The sequence below is a fragment of the Quercus robur genome, chromosome 5 (assembly GCF_932294415.1).
Source record: "Quercus robur chromosome 5, dhQueRobu3.1, whole genome shotgun sequence".
NCBI lineage: Eukaryota > Viridiplantae > Streptophyta > Magnoliopsida > Fagales > Fagaceae > Quercus > Quercus robur.
The window spans coordinates 67,535,381-67,556,811 of NC_065538.1; the positions used below are offsets into that span (position 1 = coordinate 67,535,381).

General features: G+C 32.2%; 1 protein-coding gene across 1 annotated transcript; it reads left to right on the plus strand.

Moving 5' to 3' along the window:
* The first annotated feature begins 7,186 nt into the window (after positions 1-7,186).
* On the plus strand, positions 7,187-12,163 carry LOC126728590 (cold shock protein 1-like). The gene is made up of 5 exons (XM_050434388.1): positions 7,187-7,256; positions 7,649-7,803; positions 8,443-8,496; positions 11,260-11,305; positions 11,619-12,163. The coding sequence occupies exons 1-5, from the start codon at positions 7,187-7,189 to the stop codon at positions 12,161-12,163; spliced, it is 870 nt and encodes a 289-aa protein (XP_050290345.1).
* Positions 12,164-21,431: the final 9,268 nt, after the last annotated feature.

Sequence of the window (21,431 nt, forward strand, 5' to 3'; positions counted from 1 at the left end):
CTTCTTAGAGTACTTGGTGCTTAAAACTCCCACTTTTGTGGGGTATAAGAGAGGTGATTCGTAGATAGTGTTACCTTGATAGTTTTTGAAGAGGCTTATTCTTGGACTTAATCCAATAGAGACATCAGACAACATACTTGTCATTTCAAAGGCAAAGAAAGACCCATTTAGAACTGGTTGTTTTTTTATAAAAGACACTTGCTATCCCACTAGGGCCGGCCTTTATTTCTACTTCTTATGGTAATTTATGTAAATCTAAAAAAAAAAAAAAAACAAACAAACAAACAAACAAACACACACGCACAAATAGGGGTGTGCAGCCATCCCACTGACCTGCCAAAATTGACCCAACCCAACCCAACCTGTCGGGTTGGGTCGGTTTTTAGGGTTTGGTGGGTTGGGTTGGATTACAAAAAATTTTTGATAGCGGATCGGGTTGGGTTTGGGTCATAAAATTCCAAACTTGTCAAACCCGACTTAACCCACCCATATATTTAATATATATTTAAAATATATTATATAATTATTAAAATTTTTAAAATAACCAGCTCTTCTTCCTATCCTATATAAAAGCCAATATTAATGTATAATTGAGTTGGAATGTTAGTTCATATATTAATGTATATTTTGTTTATCAACTTAGGTGGTAAGTGCTTTCTTTTTCTTTCTCAAAAAAAAAAAAAAAAAAAAAAAAAAACTTAGGTGGTAAGTGTGATATATTTTTTTCTGCTCAATTTAATAATAATAGTAATAAAAAAAGTTATCCAACCCATGGGTTGGACTTGTGTGATGAGTTGGGTTGAGTTGAATTTTTTTTAACCCACCATGATGGGTTGGGTCAAAAAATCCTCTCAACCCGACCCAACCCGACTCATGCACATCTCTATGCACAAATTTATTTATATAGAAAAGAAAAACAAAACTGATATGGACTACCTTGTGTATTCAAATCCCTCCGTCTCCGTCCCAAAACAAACTTATTTGGACACTCAAGCCCGTTTGCGTGACCAAATGGAGCGCTTCTCTGACTCAAAGGCCCTTAAGGCTCCGCTTGGAAGGAGGGAATTGAATGGAATGGAAAGAAATAAAAAGAATAATTTTAGAATATTCTTCCCTTCTCTTGTTTGGGAGTTTTAATGGAGGGAATGAAAAATTCATTCCCTTGTTTGGGAGTTTAAGTGAGAGGGAATGGAATGGGTAGGAGGGAACACTCATTCCTTTCTATTCCCTTAAAACCTCAAATTTTCATTCCCCTCGAAATTGGGAGGAATGGGAGGGAATGAAATTAGATTTAATGATTTTTTTACTAGAACTCCCAAAATACCCCTATATATTCAACATTTTATTTTAAAATAGGGGTCTAATAGTAATATTGTCATAAAATGATTCCATTCTATTCTCTCCATGTTGCTCCCAAACAGGATTACTTACATCCCATTCCTTTCCATTCCTTTATTTTAAAAGATCCAATCAAGGTTACTTAATTTCATTCCATTTCATTCTTTTCCATTCCTTTCTCTTACTTAAATACATTCCATTCCATTCCATTCATTTCCATTCCCTTATGACCATTTCATTCCATTCCATTCCATTCCCTTATGAACTCCCAAGCGGAGCCTAAATCAGCAAATGGAAGTCTTTTGGAATCCTAAAATGATTGATTGCTGATATGGACTACCTTACTTGACATGTAAACAATGTTTATAGAATGCACCTCTAAGTTTGGTATCTTTTTTTTTTTTTTTTATAAGTAAAAAGATGTATATTCAAAGAAACTACCTCATGCTAAAATCATAAGGCAGAGGTAAAAAGTACAGAAAAAGATGATAAAAAAACAGAAAGAAAAAATACTAATTACAAAGAAGGGATCTAAGGAACATAAGGAGAGAATCACTAGTGGTGAGTCCCCAAGTTCTAGACCAATCAAAAAGGGAGCCGCTGAAAGTAGCCAATAACTGATCATCGGAACTTTTCATGTTGTGAAATGGAATTTGCCTATTTAATGAAGTTGATTTGTTTTATGGTTAGTGTGAATAGAGTAGAACTAATTTTCGGCCAACTTTACTCTACTCTCCTTCCATCCAAATTGGATGAGTTCATTGGGAGAGATAGTTGGGAAAAATTATTAGTGCAAGGTAATAAGCTAACACCAGGCGACAAAGCTATTGGGGTGAAGAAAGTGGTGCTCATGGTTATTTCTGAGGCTTGTCATACTCTTATGGGTGTTACAAACTTAATTCTTGAGGGGGATGATGCACTCTCAGTAATATTTCCTTTTGTTTGTTGGAATTAAGTTCTAAATTGGCGAATAGTGTCTAATTGTTTATAATTTAGGGATATACACTTCCTTCTAAAATCTTTTACTTGCATAATTCAGTCCAGTTAATAAGCCTTTTATTACCTATTGAGGATTGTTCCCATCATCGATTTTCATGAGGCCCAGATACTCATTCTTTTTTAGTTGTAAATTACAATTCATTTGCTTAGCCCAAGAGAGATTTATTCACACCCCACCCACCCCCCCCCCCCCCCCCCCCACATCTACATGCGTGGTTTTCACTAGGAAAAATAAATGAAATCTTGCTACATGCACCAAATAATACACTAAAAATTTAAATTAGTGTTATTACTTATTAGAACTTGCCACACCATCAAATTTCATTGAAGTTAATGGAAATACCCTATAATGCAAAACATGGGAGGTCACAAAATAAACATAGATTCATATTCTAAGGGTAGATCACAAGAGTTGTATCTATTGTTTACCCTTATAAATTTAAAGAGCTATAAATTTTGATTGATCAAAATTGTATGAAAAAAAATTCTTGAGAGTTCTTGACATTTGTGTGTATATATATATATATATATATATATGAGCAAGATTTAGGAATAGTACTTGGGTGCTGTTCTTTAAGTTCCTCTCTTAAGATTCTACCATGTGATTTTTTTTTAATGAATAGAAGTGTATTTTTTAAGTTAAGTAGCCACATGGTAGAATTTTAAGAGGGAAACCTAAAGAACAACACCTAAGGTATTGTACATAAATTTTGTCCTATATATATATATATATATTATTCAATGACTAGCGAACTATTTAGTTGTGGTTGGTTGACTATTTCATTGACTTGGGGTTCTTTCTCATAAGTGCTATGCCTACATCCTGCACACGCACTATATCCATATACGTATGTGTTGATAGCTTTTGGCAAAAATCTCTCTCTCTATCTACTAAATATAGTTTTTTTAAGGCCGAACGATAGCAAGCTATTAGACTTGGACATGCGGATTTGCGATTACTAGCAATTCCAACTTCTTGATCCAAAGTTGCAGAGAACAATCCAAATTGAGACAATCTTCTTGGATTCGCTTCATCTTACAACCTTGCTTTTTATTAAAATTGTCATTATAACACGTGCATGACCCAGCTCGTAACGGCCATGCAAACTTAACGTCATCCCCACCTTCCTCCAAAATATCATTGACAACTCTTCGTTAGTGTCACACACTTTTTTTTGTTAATTTGGAGCCAAAACTAAAGAAGTAGTAATTTGACAATTATGGAGATTTTTTTTTTTTTAAATAACAAAAATAACGCTAAACATTAATAAAGAGCTTATTTGGATAGAGAATAAATATTTTTGTTATAAAGTTGAATTTGTTTAGTTAGTTATAAGGAAAGAAGAAGAAAGAGGTGGGATGTTGCACAGAACAATCCAAATTGAGACAATCTTCCCTTACAGACTTGTTTTCCATTGTAATTTTCATTGTGAAACATTCGTGGCCTAGCCTATAATGACTGTGCTAAATTAATGTCATCTAACCTTCACAATATCACTGAGCGCTCCTTGTGAGTGCCAACATTCACACGCACCTTTTTGTTTGCATCGAAGCCAAAACTAAATAATTAATAATTTGACAATTATAGAGATCTCTTTAGTGACAAAAATACTGCTAACCTTTAATAAAAAACTTATTTTTCATGGAAACTAATATTTTTGTTATAAAATTAACATTATTTAGTTAGTTTTAAGGAAAAATAAAAAATGAAGTAAGAAGTTCGATGCTGCAAAGAACAATTAATCCAAATAGGACTTACCTTTTGTCCAGTGGCTACTGGACACGTTGGATACGCGACATGTGTTCAAGACTGGACACATGTCACGTATCCAACATGTCCAGTGGCCAGTGACCTTACCCATCCAAATAAAGGCAACCTTCATGGATTCACTTTGCCTTCCAATTGCAATTGTCATTGTAACACGTGTGTGTCTCAGCCTATAATGACCATGCAAACGTAATGTCATCTCCACCTTCCTCCAAAATATCACTGATAGTTCCTTGTGAGTTCCACACACACCTTTTTGTCTATTTCAGAGCCAAAACTGAAGATTTAATAATTTAACAATTATAGATTTTAAAAAAAAATGATAAAGTAATGGCAAACATTAATCACATATTATTTGGATGGAAAATGAATATTTTTGTTATAAAATTAACTCTTTTTTTTTTGGGATAGTTTTAAGGAAAAAAGAAGCAAGATGTGAAATGTTGTAGAGGACAATCCAAATTTGAGGCAATCTTATTGGATTTGCTTGGACTTACAACAGTGGCAGCTTTATGATTTTTTTTTTTTAAGGTGGTCACCAATAAATTTTAATTATATAAAATCTAACAAAGTAATAACTTGAATATATCAATGTTATAAAAAAAAACGCATAAATACACGAAGTATTATAATTTCTTTCTACTAATAAAAAGAAAAAAAGGTTTGACAATAGATAAAGTGGGAATTGATAATGCTAAGATGAAAGTAATAAATTAAGAGAGAGAGAGAGAGAGAGAGAGAGAGAGAGAGAGAGAGAGAGAGAGAGAGAGAGAGAGAGAGAGAGAGAGAATATTTGCTACAACTGCGAGTCGAGTCACCAAGGAGTAAGGAGAGAAAAATTGTTGCGACTGCAATGCTAAAAAAAAGTATAACTGTCGTCACCATCAAGGAGAACTCACAACAACAATATTTTTCTTAATATAATTTTTTAAGGAAAAATAAAATTATGAACTATTTTAATTATTGAATAGGTTGAATGAGTTACAAATTTAAAAAATTAGTGATTTTTATCTTTTTGTTGAATAAATTGTTCACTAGTTGTTTGGTCTTGTCTTGTCTTGTATTTGTTTGATTTATGTTTGTTGTTATTTGGGTTAATATTTATTGTTGTTATTTAAGTCTTAAAAAAAAATGATTAAGGATTATGTTTTAGGGGGCAGAATTAATTTTGGAGTAATGATAAATCCACAACATTTTTAGAATAATTTATGCAAAAAGCTGTTATTGGTGGGTAAAAAATAATATCAGTATTGGAACCAAATTAGAATCAATAATAGCTTACCACATTGGATTTATTGTGAAATTATTGTGAAAAGTTTTGTGAATGTAGCATTATTTTTATTTTTATTGAACCCAAATTTTTGTAATTCTCAAGTCAGGGTATCCAATATTTTTATTAAAGTGATCATAAAAGGTTAGTTTAGCACATAATTATTTTTTGGCAAGAGGAGTTGCCACCCTGGCTTACATGTGGAGTTGCCACCAGTGCCTTACAACCTTACTTTCCATTGTAATTGTCATTGTAAACCGTGTGTGGTTCAGGAAAAGGTACCTCATGTGGGTCCCACATATTGTGAAGAGAGGTCTTTTGAGACCGTCTCATAAGATAATTTTTAGTGGTCCAACCCATAACGGCCATGCAAACTTAGCTTCATCCTCACCTTCCTCCAAAGTATTACTAGCAACTTCTTGTGAGTGTTGCATGCACCATTTTATTTGTTTTGGAGTCAAAACTAAAGATTTAATAATTTGATGATTATGGAGTTTTTTTAATTTTTTCAAATGAAAAAAATAATGGTAAACATTAATAAACATCTTATTTGGAAGGAAAATAATTTTTTTTTGTTTTTGTTTTTTTTTGTTTTTGTTTTGTTTTTTTTTTTTGTGTTTTAACATCAACTTTGTTTAGCTAGTTTTAAGGAAAAAAGAAGTATTAGGGGGGATGTTGCAAAAAATTAATCCAAATTTGAAGCAATTGTTTTAGATTTGCTTCACCTTACAACTTTGTTTTCCATTATACTTGCCCTTGTAACATGTGTGTGGCCTTGAAGAAGGTATCACATGTGGTTCCCACATATTGTGAGAGAGAAGCCTTATAAGAATGTCTCATAAAATAATTTTTGGTGGCTCAGCCTATAATGGCCTTGCAAACTTAGCATCGTCCCCCATCTCTCTCCAAATTAAATATCACCAACAACCCCCCGAAAATGCCGCACCTTCCCCCAAAAGATTCTCAGAAATTCCGCACCTTCCTCCAAAAGCTCCTCGAGAATGCTGCACTCACCTTTTTGTTTGTTACAAAGCCAAAACGCTTATTGGGAATGCTGCACTCACCTTTTTGTTTATTTCGAAGCCAAAACTAAAGAATTAATAACCTAACAATTATAGAAAATTTTGAATTAATAATTTGACAATTATATCACTTTTTTTTTTTAATGTTAAATGAACAATCAAATTTTTGTAAATTCTCGAGGAAAGCAAGTTGACTTAGGGATACTTCGCAACCACTTATAAACCTAAGATTTAACTATTTAACACTCATAGTAAGACTCATTATACACCCACATAACATACACTCAAACAATCCAATTTGGAGTATCATAGGTTGCCTAGTGATTGTGTCCTACGTAAAAAAGATAAGCCAAATCTCTTTTCTTAAAGGCAAAATAACCGTTGATTCTTCATGGATAAGAAGGCCATTAATGAATTCAAGCAATGCCTTGAAAGAACTAGTTGTTTCCACAACAAAAACCTGAATCTCTACTAGATTTTCATATTTCATCGTTTTATATATGAACACGTGGCCGTAAAAGGCTACAACATATGCATGCATATGAAGCTGCTGGATGATAAAATGTAATAATGGAATACAGATTTTCTTACCAAAATGGCAAATACAATTTCATTACTCTTTGACTACTTGTCAGCTGCTTCAAAAGCTCTCCCTATATGAACTCCTAGATTCTTTTCTTGCAATTTTTCCATTCCTAAACAGTGCTCCAGATTTCTTTCTTAAGGGAACCCTCTAAGTTTCAATCTCCACGATTTCCTCTAGCTATTTCTCCAACTTCCTTTCCTAATATGGAAGACTTCAGAGCTGGAAATATTGGTGGTTCATCTGCTTCGGATCTTGGTCATGAGGATGACTCAAGTTAGCTTCAACTTTCAAATTATAATTATAATTATATATAAATCTACTTTTTACTGTAAACATCTTTTATATTTGTTTCTTGTGATGATTATATGTCCTAATCCCCCGCTTAATTAGATCACCGAAATGTGTAGAGACTGCTTTTTGCTTACTCAATTTAGTCAGATTAACATGGAATATTAATAATCTAGAACAATTCCGAGGGTTTTAGTAAGTTTGGAATGGAGGAAAGAGGAAGAGGAGTGGAGAATAGAGGGTGGCCGGAATATGCTAAAATTTAGTATATATACGTACTTATGACAACATAGTGAATAGGAAGTTGATATGTTGTGTATGGTTCAACTTACACTATATTCTGAATTTTTGACATGTTTTCAACTGTTGTTATGCAGAAGCAGCAGAAGATTTATCATTTGAAGCAATACAGTATGAGTTTTTTGGAAAGAGTGCAATAGAGGACGAACTGAAAGACTCAGAGGATGAAATGGATGATGATCCATTTGAGGGGTCTCAATATGAGACATTCCCATCATCTGAAAAACACAAGGTTAGATCTTCATCTTCTGATATGCATGCAAACTTATGTTAGCCTGAATAATTTCTGTTAATTGTGTTTTTTTTTTTTTTTTGGTCGAACTGTTGTTTAATGCTTATTATATCTTCTAGAGTGATGATAAATTATATAGAGCAAGGGACGATTAAGTCCAAAATAAAGCTATTCTATTAAATATATAGACGTGACATGACATGTATCCATCTTATATTATTATTTCCACAAAAAAAATCTTGTATTATTGTTACCTGGAAATAGTATGAATAAAATGGTATGGACACTGTTTGGTTGGTGTAAAAATTATTAATTTGACTTTTATACTTACAGTCGCAGGAAAATTATTATATACTCCCAGAATATACTTCTTCTATTTCACAGAAGGGTGAGTTTCACTCACCATGGGACCCACCTCTATATGAGAGGGAAGGAACATATTCCTAGAGTATATAATAAAAACTGTAGCCTCTACTTCCGGAGTGAATATATAGAAGTTTTTTATTTAACTTTTTTCATCTTTCCACACCTACAATATCATTGAAATACAAGTATCTAAGAATGCTAGTATTATATATGTGGTTGAGAATTGAACATTTTTTTTTTTTTTTTTTTTTGCCTTTTTCTTCATGTTTGCAGGGTAAAGGCGAGTGTTCATACAAAGTTGATGATCTCGCAACTGCTTTTACAAAGGTCAGCTTTCTTGCATATGTTGTTAGAATTTCGTTGATTAGTTATTAGTAAAGATCGATATCCATGACTTCATATATTAAAAAATATGAGAAAGAAAGAGAAAGAGATAGAAGATAGTTAACATGGACTGTTTTTGTAAATAAATTCTCGAGGTTGACGAAGCTAGTGGAGAGAATAGAGGATAGAATACAGATCATGTCTTTCTAGGCTATGTATGTTATACACACTGCTCATTGTAACTGAAAAGGTGACTCTTTAAAGTTTGAAATCATGACTTAAAATCACGTTTTCAGTAATAATTGGTTGTGTGTGCAACATGCTTTTCCCTTTCTTTCTTCTTTGTATTTTTTGTTCTATATATTTTCTATTCAGATCCAAGCTTTCTTCTTCTTCGAACACCACATCTTGCTCAAATATACCTAACAATCTTTCTTCACAAGCCCCACTGTAGCTCCTTTCTAACATGTCCAATCTATGTTGGTAACATTGTACTATATAAGCTATATATCTATGAAGGCATCAATTCACAAAGATACGTAGAGTGGTTTCATCACTAGAACTTGTGAATCCTCTACTCATTTCTCAAGGACAATGTAAACAATCTAACAAATAAAATGTTGGGTATATACGTGTAAATAAAGTTTCACATTGAACAATAATAATAAGAGTGAATAGTTTATATAACATAGTTGGACCAAATTTATAGGCTCTAGCTTTTAGGTTAAATGGTGTTTCTGTGTGTTATATTAACTACCATAACTTCCTGCAAGGGTGTCAATTCCTTTACTCAAGATTTTGCTCATCTTCCAACTAAGAAATCATAGATTTTGCAGTATATAATATGTCTAGGTCTTACAAAATAAATCTCAAAGTTCGTTCTTACCCTGTAAGCATTGCCTCGGTGACAAGATGCATAAACTTGCATACTGATGACTCCTGTCTCAAAGTTCTTTCTTACACTGTAAGCATTGACTTTGCCTCGGTAACAAGATGCATAAACTTGCATTGTGATGACTCCTGCCCCACCTCATATAATGGATTCAAATATTACTTACAGTTTGTGGATAATTTTACTTTTGCTTGGGTTTCTTGATAAAACATAAATATAATATCCTGACTACATTTATGCACTTCGAAATTACTATATAAAAAAATAAAAAATAAAAACTCGCTTTCCACCAAAATGCAAGTCCTTCACATAGGTTGTGGTGGAAAATATACTAAAAAATCAGTTTCAACGATTCTACTCTTTAAATAATATTCTTCATGAGCTTTCATATTCACATACTCCACAAAAAAATGGTTGTGGAAAGAAAACATAGACATATAATTAAGAGTCGAGCAGCCTTAACGATGATATCTCATACCAAGTTGCTACCCTCAGTATCCACATTTGTTTTCTTGATTAATTGACCTCCCTCTTTAGTGCTTAATTTCATATCTCCATGGGAAAATATGTTTCAAGCCAAACCAGGTCTTTCTCAACTTATAACTTTTGGATGTACTTTCTATCCTTTCCTACGACCTTAAAATAAGCATAAACTACAACATAGTTCATTTTCTTGGGCTATTTTTCAGTTTCAGAATGCTAATTTTTTTTTTTGATAAAACAACAAATCAAGTTTACATATATTTTTAGACATGTTTGTTCGAATTTCCTTTTCTACAATTCACACTCTTTCTTCTTCTTCAACACATTCTCATGACTCATCTTCCTCCATTGATTACTCTTCTTGGTTATCATCACTTATGTATCTTCATTCTTGTCCTATACCATCTATTCTTGCACCTCCTTCTACTCCTAACCCACCTTCATATGCACCTGACCTTAATTCACCTATCAGTAGCTCTAGCTCTTTCACCGGCTACTACCTCATCCCAAACAGCAGCTGCTATCTTATCCCAAAAACCAGCTGCCACCTCGTCTCAAGTACCAGTACTAACAGCTCTTTCTTCACTAGAATCTATTCCACCACTACTACCTCCACCTATCTTACCTCTTCCACTAATAAACACCCCATACAAACACTATCGGTAAATGGCGTTTCTAAGCCTAACTTGTGCTAAAAAGCTCATATTGACCATACAATTACTAAACCACCTATTTATAAAAAACATTTCTCAGTTTTCACAATGGTGTTTAGTAAAGGCTGATAAATTAATTATGTGGTCTCCAACGACAAGGCACTTGGTCCCTTGTCTCACCACCAACAGATAAAAATGTTGTGTGATGCAAGTGCGTCAATAAATTGAAGCATCACAGTGATGGTTCTATGGCAAAAAACGAAGCACAAGTTGATCTATGATCTCTAGTGAGGTGAGGTGTATATGTTTCAACCCCTAGTTATGTTCATTCCGAATATTTAGGTTATGTTTGTCGTCTCCACAAGTTGATCTATGATCTCAAATAAGCTCCTAGGGCTTGGTTTGTTAAATTTTACTAGCCACTTGCTTCGCTTGGATTTTGTTGAATTTAATGTTGATTCTCCATTGTTTACTTATTGACATCAAACAAAAAGTCTTGGCTTATGACTCTACATGGATGTAGAGATGAAACTACATAGTGGCTTGGGGCCATGGCCCTGCAAATTCTCAAAATTTCAACATTCACCTACATATTTTGTTAAAATTTTCAACCGAAAAAATATATGTGAATGCTCTTCCAATATTATTATAAAACTTTCATTATTATATTGAACATAAAACTTTTGAATTACTAATTGTTTTTCAATAATGCACCTCCATTTCACTTGTTTGTTACAGCTAAACAGGATTTGCGAACCAAGCCTAGGCTTCACCAGCGTCGAAAGTGAGTAAACCAAACAAGTGCATTGCTTAATGTCACTTTATTCCAATGGTAGAATTTGAAGTACATATTATTTTCTAGTTAATCATTCTATGAGCTTACCTATATGCTATATAGCCTAATTTCAATACTCATGCATTTGTTGTTGTTATTATTATTATTATTATTATTTTGCCATGCTTCACTACTTTCTAAGTCTCTTGCCTATCAGCTTAATATTCTGGATGAACATAATTTCTTTAGATGCGGCACATAGATTTTTCTGTGTGTGTGTTAGATTTTATTTTATTTTATGAGCACTCTCTTTGGTGGTTAGGTCACCCTTCAGTTAGTCCAGTAATGCCACAACCATACAGAAGATGGAGTGGTACTATAAAATGGTTTAGCAATGAAAGGAGCTATGGTTTCATAAGGCCAATCAATGGTGGTGAAGACATATTTGTGCACTACTCTTCTGTGAAGTCTGATGGCTACGTACGTATACGGGCTGGCACACTGGTCGAATTCGACGTTGTGGGCGGGCATTGGCGTGAAAAAAGACTGAAAGCAATCAACGTGACTGGTCCTGGTGGAACTTTGCTTCAAGACAGTAGGAGAAGAGCCATTAATATTGCAACTGGCAGTGGCAGCGGGAGTACTACTGGTAGCAATGCTGAAACTCGTCCTTGTCTTGGGCCATGCTATAGGTGCGGCGAGATGGGTCATATAGCGAAGTACTGCTTCCTTGGTAGAAAGAATGACACTGCTGCTGCATGGCCAGGGTATGGACAGAAAACATGGATTGGCGTTGCTTGGTGCCATTTCTGTGGCCAGCTTGGTCATTTGGCAAGTAATTGTCTCACTGCTAGTCCTAGGAAGTGAGTTATGGAGGCTATAGCTCACTAGCATTTTCAAGTTTGAATAAATAAAAGCCTAATTAAGTGGGGACTGCTTTTTTTTTCTTTTGCATTAAGGTGTTTGTAATAATGAATAATCAATACTTTTGTATTAAAAACTATGCATTTGTCTTTCCTACTTTATACATCTTTCTTGCGTTGCTTGTTGGGAAATTTTTTTTAATGGAGTAAATAATACTTTAGAGACATTCCCTTTCCTTTAGGCTTGTACTTTGAACAAGCTTGGAGGGGGGAATTAATTTCCTTTCATAAGTTTTTAAAATTACATATAGCTTTTTTTAAAAAGTTTTTTAGAAAAACTCTTCTAATTGTTCAAAACAAGTTTTTTTTTTTTTTTATTAGCACGATTAAAAAAAAAAAATCAAATCTCTTTAATTTTTTGTTGTTGTAAAACCTACTTTTACAAACTTCAATGACCTCCAGGCACTAATTACATTGGGACTTTGTTTCTGGTTATCCTCTTAGCTAAATCTTTTAATTTTCTCTATTCAAGAGAATAATTGGTAGTCTTTTTTTTTCGCCAAATATAGTAGGCCTTAAATATGTCTGTTTTTTATTAATTGATAATTATAATGGGGTGAGGGTATTCGAACTCTAGTCATATCTGTTAAAAACACAAAGAAATATCAGTTGAGTTATAAGATTTTTGACTTATTTGTTACGTCACTTTTAAAGGTAATTCACAATTTTTTTTTTTTTTTTTGGGTACATGTCATGTCATTGTTTAGCCATCCTCTCCCCTCTTATACATGGGAAATTTCCCAAATTGTTTCTCAAATAAAGCATAGGATCTTTTCTTTTTTTGGGTGAGATTTTTGTAATGTTTCTTGACTAGGCTAACTCTTAAATCCATAGTCCATACTTTAACAACCTGGGCTTCCATTTGAAATTTCTGGGGGCCCACTACGTACCATCTATTCCATCTCCAGCAGCTGGGTTAGCTCTTTTGGAATAACCTTATTAGAGATGGTCCCCCTAGGACAATTAGAACGATAGAGTCGGCACCTTACTTGCTCAGAAAAAGGGAAAAAGAAAAGAAAAGAAAATTGAAAATGCATTGGGTTTTGTCTTTTATGTTTGATTTGACACTTGAAACTATTTTTTGAGGGTGACGGCAATGTCAATTTCTCTTTAATTCTGCTTAAGTAATCCTAAACATTGGCTGCAAATTACAAGTCGATCAACACCAAGTTTGGCGAGCATTGAATTTAATGAATCAAATTCAAAGCTGATCTTTACGAATTGCCGAATCCAGACGGCTTTACTGCAGACTTACACAACTAGCCCTCTATTGTCTTATAGAGAATATTTCGAATAATTAAATTGTGCATGAAATATTTCCTCAAAGAAAAAAAAAATTGTGTATATATGAAAATAATGATTTCCTTTGTAAGTATAAAGTATGCATGAAAATACATAATAGGTAAAAATATACCTTGTAAATAAAACGAGGATCACTGTGCTTGCAAAAAAAAAAAAAAAGTATAAAATTTTAGCCAATTAAGTTTAAAATTCACTTATATTATGCTATACAAAATTGTATAAAAATACATGGTTGTTATAATAATTGTACAAATTTACATTAACAATATTTATTTTTACGCATCCCGATGATGAATGAAGAAAGTAGATAAATAGTAGTTGTGTGTGAAGAAAAATTAATAATTCAAAAAAAATTGATATTTTAATAAAATATAGTGTAAAATAGATAATCTGATTTAAGGTATTTTAAAAAAGAGTGAGTATACAAAATATTAAAAAAAAAAAAAAAAGTAGGTTATTAAGCTAATATAGACACAATTTTTTTTTTTTTGCACAAATTGATGGAAATACTCTAACATATGGATAAGTAATATTAGGTCATGACTAGTGCAGCTTCATTTGGGTTTTTGTGATTGATTGATTGATTAATTGAGAGTGCATTGGGTTTTATGTTTTTATTAATTGCAACTTGCTTATTTCATTGGGTTTTATGTTTGATTAATTGTTACATCACTGGTCCCGCAGTTGTAGAAACTTATGAGGTTAATGGCCCACTATGCATATACCAATGGTCTTTTTATATATATATATATATATATATAATGCATGTAGCCAGGCTGGTAGAGAATGCAGCTTTACTTTGGGGTATAAAACCAGTAAGTAACATTTTCTTCACAATGATTGGGGAGCTCCTTATGTAGTCATGTTGCATTTTCTGTTTGACTTTTAAACTGAACATGCTTGGTTGATAGGAATGTTGGATATTATAAGTGTTTCCAGTTCTAGATAATATTTATATAAGTAACATAACCCAATATAAATCATCTCATTTTTCTTTTATTCTATTTTATGCTCTAACAATTGCAGTATGTCATGCGTTTTTTTTTTTTTCCTTCTATTTTAAACTTTGATTATTTTATAACATGCTAAAGGTTTCTTGGTTTGGTGGTATAACTCCCCAAATAGATGAATTTGCTTTTTAGTCATAGACTCTCTTTTGGGGGTGATAGGCAACTAGCAATTAATCAAAACATAAAACCTTATTAGATGAGCAGTAACTTTGAACAAGATCTCATTTTGAGCAACTGAAAAATATTTCCCATTTTTCAAAGTACTTATAAATGCATTTGAATGGATGGGGAGTGCAAACATGCATTCGAAAAATTCAGTACTTTTCATTAGTGAAAATCACAAGAAAATGCAGGGCCTACTTTTAAGCTCATACCATTGTTGTAGTGATTTTCTATCCCCTCAATAAATCCCTACATAGACCGAATGTCTAGAGGACTCATTCAACGGTCTGTTGAATTGAGTGAATTTGACATTATGCAAGCCATAGCAAACTTTGGGGTAGAATTCACACTTCATGAGGACACAAAGCAAGAGTGTACAAAAGACTCCCAATACAGAGAACAAAGTGAAGACGAATATTAGGTCATTGATGTAAATGAGTCTTCAAATCACCAAGTAGGCATATCATAGTTGGTGCTGACTTCCCTTAGAGGGGCAAAACCGAACTAAGCAATATGTTTGGAGTTCCCAACCACCAACAACGAGACTAAATAGGAAGCCTTAACATTTGGACTAGAGCTCATGAAGGTAGTAGGGATTAACCGGGTCGTTATCAATAATGACTCGTAATTGGCCATAGGGCAAGAACAAGTGAGCTATGAGGCTAAGGAGGACTGAATGATTGAAGTAATATATGGAGAAGCTCAAAAGGTTTGAGGTAACTTTAGCAAGTTCAAAATCAAGAATGTACAATATGAGCAAAATGCATGGGCAAACAGACAAACTAGCACTGACACTAGAGTTCAACCCTCAAAGCCTGGCCCTTATTGAACTCATGACTGAGCCATCCATTTTGAAGTAAGTGAATTGGAATTTACCACATCGTGAATGATACATAAAGTTGACTATCAACTTATTGGTATTATGATTATATTCAATTCACTCATTTCAAAATAGATGGATAAGAATAGGATTGTATCATTGCATGAACTCCATGATAAAGTTATCTTAAAAAATCCAAAGGATCTTAACTATAAAACTCTATATGTTTTCCCGGACATTTAAACTAAGCTAATTACTTTTGCAATTTAAAAATATAAAAAAATTAATTCAAGAATTTACTTTTTATTTTTTTAATATTTATATATGGACAAAGTTTGGTTACAAACTTGGTAGTAGTCTAAGATTATAACTCCCACTAAAAATTTAACATGGTTATATATTTTGAAGATCTAACCGTTGAATTACATTTTCTACATGTTCATCAACACACATGTCAAATTTCATGTCAATCAGATGTTATTCACTATTTGATCAATAAACTTATTTTTTATGCATAAATTTAAACTACAAAAACTTAAACTTTAAATATTAGACTGTTGACATAGCTATTGATCTTTAAATTTCTGAAAATTTTGCAGGTATAAAGAATATAAGAAGAAAATGTAATCCAATGGTGGATATGTAAACTCACATCAAATAAAAAGATATTGAGAGAAGTTGTAACCTTAAAGGTACAACCATTTTTTTTTTTAAGAAGAAGGTTACAAAAAACTTTGCCCTTTAAATTTTTTGTATTTATAGATTTTTCATAAGATGCTTAATTAATTATAACAAATCATGTTTACTTTCTTATACCATTTAAAAAATTCTAAAGTGTTATAATTTAGAAAATTAAGAACCATTTCTTTTGAATAAAATATTTAACAAAGAACTACATAAACATAAATATAAACATATGCATATACATAAACATTAGATTTCTTATAGGCTATATTAAAATTACACCCTCCAAATTTGCCTAAAATTAATTCAATTAAGTTATGTAACTTAAATTTTGTTCAATTTTGTCCCTAAACTTTTAGCATTATTCAATGTTTTTAGATGATCACCATTAAGCAACTAAAATAATGAATTTTTGTTTAATTTTATTACTCTTAAAATTCGTAAAATTAATAATAAAAAATTGAAAAAAATTAAATTAAAATAATTAAATTCATAAGAAAATTTAAAAATATTTTATAAAAAATGCAAAAATACACACACAAACACAGATATATATATATATATATAGTTAAAATCCTAAGTCATTGTTGGACCATACTTGAAATAACAATGCTAGTACATTGTATCGAATTATAGGGGAGTAAGTCCTATTAGATGCTATAAATAACGACAAATGCTATTAATGAAAAAGAGAAAATATCTATGTGAAAATAATATAATTGAAGGTACATACACAACATCAAGCCTATAACATACCAAATCCATTTCACATTCATTTTTCTATTAATTTGTCCCAATTCTTAATAGATAAAAACTAGTTGTATCGTATTCAATCAAATAGAGAGAATGCAAATTCATTCCTAAAATTCTCTCTCCTAAATAAATATATAAATATGAGGATTTACCCATTTCCCTTTTTTTTTTTTTTATCTTGCATCTTTGTAGTTTATCCGATTCTCAATACCAACATAGAAATTAACTAATTTAAAAATTTATTGTAGAAAAAAGGGATGTCGGCTATGAATTTAAATATATTATCCTTTTTTTTTTTTTTTTTTTGTTCCAGTGACATTGGATCAACTAGAGTGGATAATCAAACAACTTCTTAATCATGAAGAATTGTCATGCATATGGCATCAGTAAAACAAACAAACATGTGAATTTTTTCTGATAAGACAAAACATGTAAATTAGGATAACATTGGATATGACAAAAGTAAGTAAAAAATGACATTTAAATATTGAAGTTTGTTTAAAACCAAACCTTTTAGGATTTTTAAGTTGTTATATAAACTTTATATACCAATTTAAAAATCCTATAAGGTCGTAGAAATTAAGAACCATTTGTTTTAAATACAATACTTAAATAAAAACTTTATAAACATAAACATAAGCATATGCATTAGAATTTTTTTATAGGCTAAATTACAAATCAAACCATTTAAATTTTACTAAAATTGAATTCAATTGTGTGAATTAAATTTTGGTTAGTTCAGTTCTCTAACTTTTAACTTCATTCAATTTAGTCCTCATGTTAATTTATGTTAGGTAATTGTCATTAAGTGCCCAAAATAATATTGTTTGTTTTGTTTTTGTTTAAATTTAATTTCTTACATTAAATTTTTTTTTTTTTTATAAAATTAATAATTTTTTGAAATGGGCATCCAAGTATTGCACAGCTCCCTATTGAAAGAAGAGTAGTCTTGGGTTGCTAATCACATTTTTCATGTTCGCTTTAGATTTCATGGGCACCTTGGCAGGGCTTTTAGTTGACAATAGGTTAAGCATAAGGCATTTAATCCAAATTGGCTCAACAAGGACCACTGCGAGGTTGAGCCCCTATGAGAGCAAAGCAAATGTAGAAACTAGACTTAATTATTAAGCCATAAAAAATACAAAATTAGAAGATCAATATTGGCATTTAAATATTCATTATTAACAAAATTAGCTTTGATATATATATATATATCAATAATTTAACAAGTTCAGAATAAATAATATGCATATTTTACTTATTTTCTAAAGGCATTCATATGAATAATAACATATTTTTGTAAATAAATTTATACTAGTGAGAAAAATAAGGTATTGGGTAAATCCTTTTACATACATCTTGTTACACAAGAATGTACAAACATTTCATTTTTGAATTAAAATTTCACGATTTCAATTTAAAATGTTTTGAATTAAAATGTGTGTCCGTTTGTGTGTATATAATTGCACCGTAAGATATTAATATTTTTGGTGTATACTTAATTAGTTAAGGCACGAATACCTTATCTTTAAGATGTTTCGCACTAACATAGGAGCATATTTAGTGTACATCTCCAGGGATGGTTCAATCCAATTGAAGGCGTAAGGCAATAGCTTTAAGTGGAAATTTTTTAAAATTTAAAATATTCAATAAGTAATATTTATTTAAATTTCTATACCATAACATTAAAAAAAAATCCTCTTATTTTTTGAAATGCAAAATTATTAGTTAAGTTTGTTTTTGGGTTTTATTAACTATCTCTTTTACAATTGTTAATAGCTAATCAACTTGATCAACACACTCATAACTATCTCCCCAAGGTATTTCTTTTCCCAACAAGATATTTGTTGGAATATTCATGTGGTCAAGTAATGAGTCTCACATTGGATATTAATGAGAAGAGTGAATGGTTAATATAACATGCTTAAGCTTATACTCATTGGACTTAAGGATTTTGGGTCAAGTGGTATCTCTATATATTATATTAACTACTCAAGGAGTCTCCCTAAGATATTTCTCTCCCCAACAAGTGGCATCAGAGCCCATAGTGTTGTGTGGCAAGGTGGCAAGGTTAGTTCCTTTCATAGATGGAGCGGGGACGTGGTCCTCTTCATAATTGGAGTGGGGACAAGTGCATGCCCATGAAGACTATACAAATGATTTGATAAAAAGACCTAACAAAGGAGTATTCCAATGGTACTAGATAATGTTACGCACAAGGTTCTCATGAACAAGGAAGTGTGGGTCAAATTCCCATGGATGTGAGTGTGGGTTGACATGTGGTTTCCATGGATGGTGTATGAGAGGTTGATCGATGTGGTTCTCACGGATAGCATACGAGAGGCCCATCGATGTGTTTCCCATAAATGGCATACGAGAGGTCTATGGATGAAGTGGTGGTGAAGGAAATTCCCATAAACAATAGGGAGCTAGTAGGATTGCATGTATGCGTGCGCATGTTGTGTGCATACGTACGCATACTTGTGATGTGTGTACGCATACTGTTGGGCTGCGCATGCATGCCCTATGCATGCGCACGCACAGTCGTGCCCAGAAACCCTAAATCTTTTTTTGTTTGTTTTTCCCTTGTTTCTCTTTACATGTTTTAGTCTTTGTTTAACCTACTTTATCTATCTTTAAGTTTCTATTCCTTTTTTTTTTGCTTTTTTTTTTTTTTTTTGTTTATTCTATTCCTTTGACGATTATTAGGGTTTTGTTTTGTTTGAATACCATGAACATGCACATGCCATGACCATGCATTGATGCATAGGTGTAGTGACGCAGTGAGGTAAGTAGAGTAAGTCATGCATAATCATATAAACATGCATTTGTTTTGATTGATGAACATGATATGCTTGGTTGAATCCATTTGTTTTTTATGTCTTGATATCTTGACATGCTTGCTTGAATATTCCTTGTGATGTTTCTTCCCTTAGTAATACATGCTTAAATGCCATGATAAATGAATACTAGGCTTAGGGATGATTATGTCATGTTTGCTTGCTTTAGATGCATGCTAGTGTGTGTGTGAGTTAGAATAACATGTTAAATTTTCCTTTAATGAGATTAAGACTTGGAATACAACGAGTGGAAGTCGACACACGGGTCGGGTGGGGTTGGGTGCTTAACATCTTCCCATCTCCATACCTAAACTCCGAACAAGTGCTTTGGTAAAGATCAGTCCTTCCACGAAGGGCTCTACATTTATGGTTCTTAGACCTAAACTAGATGGCGACTCCATTTACACTCCCACCATGGTCCACCCTAGGCCAAGACGTACTCACCTAAGAAAGGATGACCTGTCGTGGGTGCTTATGCCAACAGGCCCACAAAAAGGTCTTGAAACCCACAAAGAGGTAAGGACTTACACGTGAGAGGAAGATTATTATATATACATGTGTGAATGAAGTCCTGCATTAAATAACAATGACGAAGGAGTGGTTAATATAACATAATTGAGCTTAAACTCATAAGCTTAAACTTTTAGGTCAAGTGATGTCCCAAATTTAAATTTAACAATAATGGGGTATTATATTTCAAATTTAAATTTTGTAACAATAAAATTATCAACACAAAATTAATTTATTTTTATTAAAATACACCAACAAAATAATCTATATAATCATGATTTTTTTTGTCGAAAAAGAATATAACAAGTATTAATGTTTTCATTTTCAATAAATTTTAAGCTATAACATTTTTTAACAATTGTTGAATAAGAGATCTGAGGTTCAATTTTCGTCTACACCAAAAATCAATTAGTGTCTTGATCTGATCATATAGAGCACAATCATCAGAAGCATATGCCATAAATTAAAACTCTCTCTCTCTCTCTCTCTATATATATATATATATATATATATTTTTTTTTTTTTAAAGGTTGTGATTGATATATACTAAAAATAATGTTAGTGGTGATCCAATGAAAGTTATATTGTACTAATCATAATCTTCTACATCAACAAGTCACGAAAAAATTCTGAAATTTATTGTGTCTTTAGCATTTATTTCATTTTGTTAGAAACTGCATATGGGGAACGACATAAACTTATGCAAGGTTAGGAAAGAGGTGGCAATGAATTCATATTCAAGGAATATATGATCAGTTTTCTGTTTTTGAATTTGTTGGGCTTTGGTAGCTATAAGCTTAGTTTCTTCTTGGCTTTTATTATTGGCTTGATGGGGGTAGGCTGGGGAGGCTGCCAAAATTGGTAGCTTAATATAGATAGGTAGGTTTTAGGATAAATATATTGCATTGTTTCAACATTCAAGTATGGGTTGGTTTGAAATTTGAAGAGACTTTAAGTAGGGGTGGGGATGGGGACTGAAAACTCTCACACCCTTACCCGGTTTTTGTTCCTATCTTATTTACTAATTATTGCATTTATTTACCTCTAGAGTTCGGCCTAAAAAGAATGTTAACCTGTAGACTTGGTTATTAATAAAACTGTACAAAATCGATGGTTAAATCGTGAATGATG

Excerpts from the sequence above, each read along its gene's own strand:
- LOC126728590 (XM_050434388.1), top strand. The coding sequence starts at position 7,187 with ATGGAAGACTTCAGAGCTGGAAATATTGGTGGTTCATCTGCTTCGGAT. Across the intron at positions 7,257-7,648 it reads TGGTCATGAGGATGACTCAA|AAGCAGCAGAAGATTTATCA; the intron begins GTTAGCTTCAAC and ends GTTGTTATGCAG. Across the intron at positions 11,306-11,618 it reads AGGCTTCACCAGCGTCGAAA|GTCACCCTTCAGTTAGTCCA; the intron begins GTGAGTAAACCA and ends TTTGGTGGTTAG.